The following is an 11,530-nucleotide window of genomic DNA, read 5'->3' on the forward strand; positions in this document are numbered from 1 at the left end:
TCAAGGCGGAAGTGCGCCGAAAAAAAATTATGTTATTAAATCTTTGTGGAGGAACCGTAGCGGGAACTAGAATTCGTTGTGACGTATTAACTAAATGATATTTCATCTCAAATAACTTTTCCTGCAACGTGATTAGTTTTGAAAGGCAACTTTTACAGCTCTGTTTGCGAAGCGCAACTCTGCGTTGCGCTACAGGGCGAGCACGGCTGTTAGAGTTTTTCGGAAAATGTTAGCCCTGTTACAGCTACAGATGCCTGCGCCGCATTTGGTTAATTTTGGTAAATTTTACTTTTAAATTAGACTTACTGTTGCCATGAAATATAAATAATGCATCAATTAATCTTTTTACGTCATTCCCACGTCGTTGTGCTCTGCTGCAATTGTCGCCGAATTTCGTTCGATTCCAACGCGGAACAGGTACGGGGATGCAGCTGTTTCGATTCACCTCTCCGCTTACGGCAGAGTTTGAGGCAGCGACAACGAGTAGTGCAGATGTCCGAATTTCGACAGCTTACTGCGATAGACCTAGGTCATAAGCAACACCAAACAATGCAACCCAGTTGAAGTCACAGCGACTGAAAGTTAATTCTATACATTTAGAAGCATTTGAGGTACTCATAAATTGTACGTAATTAGGGTAACAAGACCGCCCTGTTTCGATGCTCACGATGAGTGCACGAGACCATCGAGGACTACCGAACGAAGCGCAGCCGCTGCCACGTCATCGGCGACGATCGGAATCTTTTCCGTCGCACGCGTATCGGCAAATCCCGACCCGCTGGTCGCACAGCCGGCCACACCGGCGGCCTCCAGATGCTGCGAAAGGCCGTCGCGGTCACGTGAACGGTTCTCCCCCCGCATATAGCTTCGACACTGAGCTGCGAAGGCAGTCGGTGACAAAAGCAGCACCGAGTTGTTGTTAACGCATGCCTAAAGCTGTTGATCGCTGTGGCCACACAAAAGCCTCCGAGGCACCCTGCGGCAAATATCGCTAACGCGTATACGAAGCACACAGACCGGAAAAGTAAGCGTGCGGGTAAATGTACCCCGTGGAACAACAGATTATGACTGGAGACGAGTGTGGCGGTGCAACCATTCCGAGCACGTTTCGCGGTTCAAGGGGCGCCGTCGCTATAGTATATACGCTGTCTGTTCGGGTATTGGTCCACACTAAAACAAGTCACACCGTTAGGGGTGTAAATCACCATGTTCCAAAACTAACACCCTCCGGGGGCTCCCCCAACACCCGCAGCCGTACAGCTCACGCGGATCCGTCCGCTAATTCGCAGGTGTAAACGCGCCATAAAGCCCCTCGTAAGAGGGCCTTCTTCATCGGCGTCCGGAGCATCGTCCGGCTAACACAGGAGGAGGACATTTGAGCCCTCTTCCCCAACCGAACAGAAAACACATCAGAGCGAATAAGCTGCGTGCGATGAAGTGAATACTCCGAGAGCACGTGGAATTTCGCGGATTTGTCGACACGACATTGACATGTTCCGAAAGTAAGCGACGAGTTACTCCAGAAATCTAACCAAGTTAGAGTGGGCGAGTCCCCAAGATGGAGAAGATAAATCGGCTTCCATCTGAAATGGAGCGCAACTCGCGCCCTCTATAGGTAACTGATGGCCGCTGAAAAATTCAAAACAGGTGGCAACTGCCGTTTGCTCTACTCAGTCTTGTAGATGTTACATGAGAAAAAAAAGTAATCGATTAAAGTTTTAGTTACTCTCGGTTAAAAGGTAGTTAAGGAGATTACTCGATTACTCGAAAAGTAATTGTCAGTTAACTAAAACATAACGGTTACTTTTCCGATTACTTTTCTGCCGGTTTGAAAACGGATATTTTGTACTGTCCATTTCTGAATTAGGATCACCGAATTATAAACTCCTCATTCTACTGTTAGACAAGCTAATTTACTGCTCTTCAGCTCACCGAATATCACTTCAAGTGTTTCGACCCCACACGGGATGAATTGTTGTCACTGGGAAATGATGGCAATAACGATGACTAAAAAACTATTAGACACGTAAAATGTTCAAGTCATAAATGTCTCAGCAATATTTTCTCCTTTAATAAAGACACGTTACGAGACAACGTTACGTTAGTTAACGATATTTACGCCAATTAGATTATTCTCATCGATCATCACCAGCTAAGATCAAGAAGCAGATCCAACCTTGGCGATCAGTTTCGTCCCACGGGGTTCTTCAAGAAGGCCCTGACACTGCATTATTAGACCATTATTATGGCGTTGTCTTATACAGATACATGCTGACGCAGAAGTAGGCTCTAGCCTTCTCCGCTAGCCAAGGTAGCCTTGAAATGACTGACTATGTCGTCCTCTTTTATCGATTCACCGCGGCGCTAATCCTGGTACTGATCAGCCTAAACTGTAAGGCTAAGTCCACTGTCTTTTTGCAATGGCACTACTCTCTCTTCCACGAATCTCTAATCCTTTTTAAGATAAAATTTACGCGTTTTTTTGTTTTGTTTTTCTTTGTATGTTTCTACCTTTTACTCCGGAAACACTGCTATCGATGCTAGGCACGCGATCGAGTTAAGCGAGTTCGGCAAACTCGCTTGACGAGTGAGTTTCAGGTCGAAAGCCGAGGTGCACTAAATCAGCCCATCTGACAGGGGTCACTTTAATACACCAATGCTGGTAAACCACCCTCCTGTCGAAGAATTTATTCGATAATTCCTTTCGTAAGAACCTTGTAGAAACAAAGTTTGCCATTGAAAAGCGGAGAGAATACAGTAACTTGCAATTAGTACTTCCAAAAGTGTACTCTCGCGATTACTTCCCAACAAACGTATTCAAATAAAAACTCAGTAACCGATTCCGAGTCATTTGATTACCTGAACGAGACCCGTTTGACTCGCTGCCAGCTCCTGGTTTGCTCGGACAGCCGTTGCGCTTCATTTCAAGAGGAAGCCAATTTAATCTTAGCCAAGTTAGATTCGCGCAAGCTTCGTCGCAACCTCGCAAGTATTTAGTTACACTGATATCCCAGATGGTGCGTTTTGTACCCGTAACCGAGGTCCCCCCCTCGCGCAGCTCGAGAAATGGCTGGCCAAGTCAAAGGGCATCATAGAGTCCGACGCTCGTGCCCCTTTCCGTCCACCAAAAGCGCCGTCGACGTTCCCGGGAAGTGCCGCGTGCAGCCGCTTCCACGAAAAGTGTCTCCGTTGCGGCACCGGCCGAGACTTCCTCGTACACGCCCGGCGACGGAGGCACTGGCGCTGCGTTTTCCGCCTCGGCCGTGCGCATGCAGATGAGCACAGATCCACGCGGCTTCGCGGAGAAGCCCCGACCGAGAAAGAAATACTGCCGACAACTCGTACGCTCCATAAAAGTCCGTGTGCTCGTTTTTCTGCGGAGACGGCCCATCACGGCGAACAATGCGAGGATCCCAGCAAGCGCGTGCCCGATGAGAGCGACTTTCCCCGTCCGTGCGCACATCAGGTTTGTTAAAAGGGCAATGAATCGATCGTAACCTATGAAACACGATTTCGTTCTTCTCACCACGTTATGATTGCCGCGGAAGAAGAAAAAATCATTAAAGAACAGTACACAGAGGCTATAGAGGCAACCTGCAATGTTGTTTGGTTCGGTGCTATCTTGCGAATGAAGCAAGAAACATTGGGTATGCCTGAGAGTGGCGGCTGCATTGTTCAAACGTGGGCTATTACTATGGTCGCACCGCTTAGCCTTAGAGTCTGAAGCAACAAATGCCCGGTAGGCCAGGAAGCCGTGAAAGCATGACATGCCAGTACAGCGCAAGCTACCGCCCTGGCGGGCTAATCGGAACGTAACTACGTATCATCGGGGTTCGCTTTTATTGCGAAAACTGTCAGGCTTTTCGCTGCGTCATGCTCCAATATGTGTGCGTTGCGCTCGTATACGTAGCGCATATCGGAGCCGTCGGCACCCAATGCGAGGCTTATCGTTCACCCTTTGCCAAGTTACAAAGAGACAGGGTATAACCGTGGGTTCCAGTGGCGTCGGAACAGGGGGGGCAGGGGGGGCGGCCGCCCCCCCCAGAGATTTTTTAGTAAAGGCGGCGCGCGAGCCCGATATTTCGCAAATTTCTCAGATTGCAATTTTTAAGATATTTCGCGGGCATGATTTTCTTGCATTTTGGTGGCATGATGATATTCATCATCATGGGATTAGTTATTCAAGGGCTCAATTATTTGCGGTTATTTTAAAACCACAAATAAGCAGGAGCTTCTCCATTTCTGAAGCCGAATAAAGCAGTCGATACGCGCCTACGCTGCTCGAAGCGCAAATGATTTCGCAGTTCGAGGCTGCAGTAATCCCCGGGGCGTCGTGCCGTACGGGTACCGCCGAGGACTTGGACGAAAGTGGTCGAGTATACGACCCGCAGACCTACATGACTACGCCGCATCCTGGAACACCTCGGTTCCAGGATTTAGCAGTGGTCCTTTCGGTTCCAGGATTTAGTTTTAGCGAACGCCCACGTTTCACCGAATGACACTTTAGCGAATACTCGGACGCCGCGAAGCGGCGTTTTCGGGTGGGCCAAATGGGTTCACATTTTTGTAATGAGCCGCCGCAGACTGTCGCCGCGAAGCGGCGAAAGCGCAGCGCGGCGGATGGGTTAACGCGCGCCCCCGTTATTCGCTAAAACGTCGATTCGCTCAAATGTCGCTGTTCGCTAAAACGTCATTCGCTCATGTGATATGGACCTAACTGCGATAGTGACAGTGTGCTGTGCTATGAATGTGTGGCATGGTGCACTATGAAATGCGAAAACTGTGTTCGTGGTGCCGAGGTGACTTGCATTTCATCCGGCTTCAGAAACTGGAAGAAGGCCACTGAGAAGTTTAGAACTCATGAAAAAAGTGAATGCCACAGCCGGTCCGTGGATAGCTTGTTGAAGAGACTGCAGAAAGCACCAGTGATCAAGCTTCTCAGTGAGCAGAGCCTTAAGGAGCAGAATGACGCGCGAACGGCACTCCGTGTTGTCTTCAGTTCCATCAGATACCTTGCACGCTCGGGTCAGGCTCTGCGCGGACATTCGTATGAAGATGGAAACCTGCGGCTTCTACTCGACGAAAGATCTCAAGAGGTCCCGGCCTTGGAGATGTGGATGAAAAGGCGGGACAAGTGGCTGAGCGCTGACGTTCAAAACGAAGTCATTGAAATCATGTCTCACGAGCTGCTGCGGGGCATCATACAGGAAATAAAGCATTCAACCTTCTTCAGCATCATTGCCGACGGCACGACGGACGTTTCATCCTCTGAGCAGTTCTCGCTGTGCATCAGGTGCGTGGATCCAGACACTTTGCATGTAAAGGAGATTTTTGTTGGCTTGTACAACCCAAGTGATACCACAGCCGCAACTCTTTTTGCTGTGATCAAAGACATGATCATGCGGTTGGGTCTAGACTTTCAGAACCTTCGTGGACAGTGCTTTGATGGTGCAGCAAATATGTCAGGAAGGTTAAACGGGGTACAGAAAAAAGTGACCGAAGTGCAGCAAAAAGCTGTGTACGTTCATTGCAGCAACCACGCCTTAGATATTGTTCTGCAGGAGGTTGGACGAGGCTGCGAGCTGATTCGCGACGCGCTTGCCATCGTTAAAGGGACCATGAAATGACCTTTTTACTTTTTCCAGATAACTTTTACATTAAACCGTCAATGTTCACTGAATGCCGAACAGGCATCCGTTTTCGTCTCGGTTTATTAACTTTTACACAAAAAATTATTGAAATATCGACTTTTTCATTCTCTCCAACTGACCGCAAAAGAAGCCGTGACGTAGACCGTTTCCGGAACCGGAAGTTCTCTCGGCAGTAGGAGAATGGGAGTGTTAGCGGCAACGAGTTGGGGTGCGCCGGTAGGTTTTACTGCGCTGATGTCACCGACGTATTTCCTGAATCGGCGCCTCTCATCGCCGCATCGCAGCTGAGCGAAATTCAATGAGATATGTTGCGCTACAGCGACAGCATGGGACTAGTCCCATACGCCGGTATGCCTGTTGGGAAGTGCAGCGAGTCTTGTCACCACCCCGTCATTGTTGGCAGAAGGGCCGGCCCGTGTCAGTCGTTTGCAAAGCGACGTAGATGGCGTTTTTCGCGGCCTCGGAGATGCAGGAGCGAGCCGACGTTAAAAAAGATACGTTTGAACTACGAGTGTCAGCAAGAGCCACGTAAATACCTGTTTACACTCGGAGCGGACGCGCGCGCTTGATGGAAGTCTTGTATTCGCGCTGTTGGTAAGCGCTTCGGGACCGTTCTTTTACGATTGCAACTCGATACTGACGCGACACTCGGCAAAGAAAGGTTGGACCGGGGTCGACAGTGACGTGCAGTCTGTCAGAATAAAAATGGCATACCAATAACAAAGTGTACATACCGTGTTACGAAGGCAATCCATACGGCGTTTATTTCAGCTCTATATCACACAAAACAAGAAGATAGAATCGACGAGAGTCCCTTTTCGACGAGTGTTCGTCAACACTGCCTCGGAAAACAAGGGGAAGAGATTGACCTCCTCACCTCTTAATCTAGAATTGAGGTCAGTGATCAAACTATAATACGGGAAGGGTCCACAAGGGTCGCGCGGGCATATTCCATTTAGCACGCCAGCCGGTCGTAGGCAGACGGTCTTGCGACGAAGCAACGCAGCGCCGAGTCGGAATGCCTGCTAGGCCTATACGCTTCGTCGGAGTCGGTGAACCCAGCGTTCTTGTTCGTCGTGGTCTGTTTTCAGTACTGTTTTCTTGCTGCTTGAAGTCGGCACGCGCGGGAAGAACACGTAGAAAAATAAACGTTCAGTCAGTCAGAGTTTTGAGAGGAAGGAAAACAAAGAAAATAAATGTTCGTCGGTCGCCGTCACCCCCGTCACCCAAGTAACTGGCGGCCCTGCCCTACTGCGCACGCGCAGTAGTTGCTTCGTTTATTACACGATAGATGGCGCTTGGCTCTCAGCATTATCAAATTTGGCAATTTTCGCCACACATCTCTAATTATGCTACAAAATGTGGATCTGAATATTATTTAACAAAACTTTTAGGAAACATTCGCCGGCTATTTATTGTTTACGATCGCGGTGCTGGTGAGGTAGGCTCTTACCCAATAGGCGATGTGGATTCGGCTGACGTGCACCGATTCTGCGTATGCATCGTAGTGAACAGGCGAAGGAAGGAAGGCGCAAAAGAGTCCAGTTTTCTTTTAAAAGTTCTATAGCAAATAATTTTTTTGGGCTCCCTATTTTTGTGTTTTTGTGTTTCTTTTCACACCTTTTACGACGTGCGGTGGATGAAACTCGATTTTAAAATCATTTCATGGTCCCTTTAAGGACGTTTCGGGAATCATAATGGAGTCAGCGAAGCGAACGAAAGCATATAAGAATGTTGTGATATCTCCTGGCCACGAGAGCGAAGAAGGTACCATCGCCAGTGGAAAAGTATCCAAGCTGCTTCCCCTGTGCCCCACCCGGTGGGTTCTTCGAGTAAAAGCGATGATGCGCTTCGTCGAGAACTACGAAAGGGTGCAACTAACCCTGAAAGACATTTTGAATGACAAGGGGTATCCGCGAGACGACAAGAAGGCAGCAATACACGGCTTCTTGAAGAAAAGGCAAAAGTTCGAGACCGTGTTTGGTCTCAACTGCGCCATCACAATATTTGGACCATGCGAAGAACTTGCAACATCGCTGCAGAAGCCAGATACTTCTGTGGGAGGAGCGCTGAGGGCGACGGAGGTCCTGGAAGCACACTTGACAAGGCAAAGAAAGGAGAGTGGTTTCCAAGAAGTGTACGAACGTACAGAGGGGGCAGCAAAAAAGCATAAGCTAAAGGCCCCTTCAAACAAGACCACGCGATGCGGTCCTCCAAGAAGGTACGAACACAGCAGCGAGCCCTGTCAACCAGCGTTTCTAGACGCGGAGACAGGCCTTCGGGAGCAGTTCTACGAAGCGTTAGATTGTGTTCGCGCCGAGCTTGCAAGGCGATTCAAGCAACCAGGCATGCAAAGTCTCGCACAACTAGAGCAAATAATTTTGTGCGCTATTCAAGAGAAGCCACAAACTGCAGAAGAACTTGAAAGGAAGTTAGGATCGGACGCTACTGATTTCCACCTGGAAAGCCTTTCAAGGCAGCTGAACATGGTTCACTCGCTCTCAAGCGGTCAGATCGGCTCCGTACCCGAGTTGTGCCGTGCTCTGGGCAGACAAGTCCCAGAGGTCAAGAGGATGATGACTGAGGTGATGCGCCTTGCGGCACTTATAATGACAGTGCCAGCGTCAGCGGCATCAGCTGAACGAAGTTTCAGCGCACTTCGGCGTATCAAGAATTACCTCAGAGCTACCATGTCACAAAAGCGACTGACTCAGTTGATGCTGCTGCACGTAAATAGTGAGCGAGCTGCAAAACTTGATCTGAACTGTATCATCAGAGAGTTTGTGTCGAGGACGGCTGAACGACGAGCCGTTTTCGGGCACCAGTGAGCTCTTTCTTATTTCACGCTGTTTGAAGACGTCAACATGGGAGAAAAACAAGATCACCACATTCCAAAAGAGGAAGGACATATATTCGTTCTAAATAAACGTTTGTGAGCGTTTCGATTTTATATATCCATATTGTTCTAGATGCTTCATCCCCCCCCCCCCCCACCCCACCCCAATTCCGTTGCCCCCCCACCTCAGAAATACTTCCGACGCCACTGGTGGGTTCTCACTCCGCTGGCGCCGCCTGGCTGTTGCCGGCTGGCTACGAATATTCTAAAGAATATGTATCCGCTTCTCTATCCAGTTTCTGTAAGTTTTTGGCCGCTCCTGTTTAGACTTTCTGTACAATGTGGTCCATAGGAATTAGCATAGAAAACCGATAGGGGGTCTAACAACTTCGTTATTCCCTTTCCATACCTAACTTAAAACTTCATCGCGAAAAAAAAAAAAAAAAAACGATCCCGAAGATTACTTTTGAAATATATTTTCGTCGTCGCTTGTCCCTAGATTCTTTTATTCATTCTGCGTCCACTTTACCTACACGCTGTACAGTTATTATGTACTTTTAGGTTTTGTTGCAACCCATCCGTGGAAGAATGCAGGCGCCACTTGCGTGTCCGCATACGCAGGCAACTAATATACATGCCACGGAGCACTGCCCTATATAACCTACACTTCAAAGGCTATCATTTGAAAAAAACCACCCCAAAAATTTAAAAAAAAATTACAAATGTTTTTTTTTTTTTTTTTTTTTTTTTTTTATGAAATATGGTTTTTAAGGGTTGGGGAACCATCTCCAACTAGAAAGCATTGAAAGAGACGATAATTATTTGACACAGTTAGAAAAGTAGGCTCCGCAAGGAGGTTCCACCTGGGCGTTGTGTCCCCGCACTGAATCTTATTATTCTATCGAGTCTAGTCTATAGCAATTCTATAGTAATATGTATCAAAACCTATTATTGAGACGTGGTGATGTATGACGTGACTGGGTAGGAAGTTGAAAGCGCCGTTAAAATCTGGATATCCTTCCTATAGACTGCGTGAAATTTTTTTTTTTTTTTTTTGCAAGGGAAAGCACAACGAAAGAAACAAGAAAGGGGTTTTCCTTCTGACTCATGAGATCAATCAAGCATGGCGTTATCGCGCACATCGACATCGTTACATTTCGAAAACTGGAATTACACGAATCCCGAGAGTGATATCTCAAAAACAACAGTTCTCTCGAACTGATAAAAGTGAGTAACTACTCACTTTTATCAGTTCTAGAGAACTGATAAAAGTTGCAAAGCTTCTGCTCCATTATAAAAAAAGCAGAAGCTCTGAAAAAAAAAAAAATAGCGGATAAGACTGAAGACAAGTTGAAGAAGTACACAAATACAGCGCTGACGTACAACTAAAAACTTTACTTCAGTGCAAGAAATTTGAGCTGTCAGTCAGCGCTGTGTGTCTGTACTTCAGCTTGCCTTCCGTCTTTTGCGCCCTTTCTCCAGTTCAATATTCCTCAACCAACTCCACGCCTTGTCCATCGTACACCTTACAAATTCAAATCTTGTATTAACGCCATTCGGCAGGAAGATAATCTGTGCATGGCTTGTACGTGACGTCACGGCCTGTCATGCTAGTGGACATTTTTCTTCGCCGAGAAAAAGCAACTCGTTGGTGCGAAATGTAGGCTGCAATGGCGCGAAAAGACGCCGAGGGAAATGAGGCGGGAAAAAGGTCGAGATGGGGTTACTCTACGCGGGCAAAAGCATAATAAAATGTCTCGGTGATTAGCTAGGTGTCTTGGGGCAGTAAGGGGGGGGGGGGGGGGGGGGGCAATTTTCTGCGGTAATTCAGTTAAAATGGGAAGGCGTGCGTGCGCTCGGGCAACCTGGGCACGCGGACAGGTTGGTTAGCGACTTTCCCATTTAGAGCGACATTGACAGGGTATCTATGCTCGTCGAAGTCTTTATTGAAACATGGCCTATAAGAGCCCAACTACGCAGAACACAATCTGCGGCTTGAAAATCCTTTTTTTTTCCGCCCGAAAACAGCCAGTCGAGAATTGTCCGGTTTCAGTCGCACTCATTCTTCTCTTCATGGTCATGTAGCGTTCAAACTAAAGCGCACCAAATATATTTAAAGTCGAATAAAAGTTTATTATTACTATTATTATTATTATCTCAGACACACATTCAATATTTAAAAGAAAATATAAATTGCATTTTGTGGTTTCCGAAAAGCTGCAAACACGTCGATCGAAAAAAATGTTGCACAGATCACAAGAAGTACAAGACTATGTCATTGACAATATGGCCACGTCGTGCGTGCTGGACGACGCGGTGGTAGCGCACGACGGACCAATGTTGGGACAGACGTGCGGCCGCTTCTTCGGAACTGTCGTTCGCGGTACCGACCAACCGATCTCCAAGCGCAGATCATCGAGAGGAAGGCATACAAGTGCCAAACAATCACACAAAAAACGGTGCATGCAACTTCGTCGTCGTCTGCTTCACACGCCGAAGAAACGAAGAAAAAAATAAATAAACGCGGTCGGGTGCAGCCACGTGACTTGTGGCGTCTCTCTCCTCTACATTTCTCCTTCCTCCTCCTTCTCTTCGGTACACATCGTGGACATGTCACGGCCATGTGCTCATGTTTCGGCTTCGGTTTCGAGCATATGAGTTATTTTGTTTTAGTAAGAAATATACCTATATGTAGCAAAATATTGATTGGGAAATCTTCTGACACCATATCAAATCATGTAACAAAGATACCTCAATTTGTTTTTGTTCCCCCCCCCCCCTTTTTTTTTAGAAAAAAAAATATAATAAACAAGCCATGGAACCGAGGGTATGAGTCAAGGTGGCGACCACAGTGTTGTGATTGGCCCGAGCCATTTTGTAGCACCTTTTGGAGCAGCAAAAAGTATTTTTGGAGCACAGGCACACACTTCATTTTAATTTGTACCACTGCGAATGTTATATGTGAAAACTCGCAAATTGCCTATCCAAAAAAAAAAAAAAAAAGCTTAGCTTGTTTTTACATTTCTGTTCAGCCTTTTGATAG

At 47.3% G+C, this 11,530-nt stretch overlaps 2 protein-coding genes across 2 annotated transcripts; both read left to right on the forward strand.

The window, feature by feature from the left end:
* Window positions 1-4,706: 4,706 nt before the first annotated feature.
* LOC120837109 (zinc finger MYM-type protein 1-like) lies at window positions 4,707-5,627 on the forward strand (the record flags this gene model as incomplete). The annotated part of the gene is made up of 1 exon (XM_040206299.1): window positions 4,707-5,627. A coding segment is annotated over one exon (921 nt), but the record flags the coding sequence as incomplete, so codon positions are not given.
* A 1,721-nt stretch (window positions 5,628-7,348) lies between these two features.
* On the forward strand, window positions 7,349-8,479 carry LOC120837110. Its single transcript, XM_040206300.1, has one exon. The coding sequence runs from the start codon at window positions 7,349-7,351 to the stop codon at window positions 8,477-8,479; it is 1,131 nt and encodes a 376-aa protein (XP_040062234.1).
* The last annotated feature ends 3,051 nt before the right edge of the window (window positions 8,480-11,530 follow it).

Source organism: Ixodes scapularis, unplaced genomic scaffold, assembly GCF_016920785.2.
Source record: "Ixodes scapularis isolate PalLabHiFi unplaced genomic scaffold, ASM1692078v2 PGA_scaffold0__279_contigs__length_252992795, whole genome shotgun sequence".
Classification (NCBI taxonomy): domain Eukaryota; kingdom Metazoa; phylum Arthropoda; class Arachnida; order Ixodida; family Ixodidae; genus Ixodes; species Ixodes scapularis.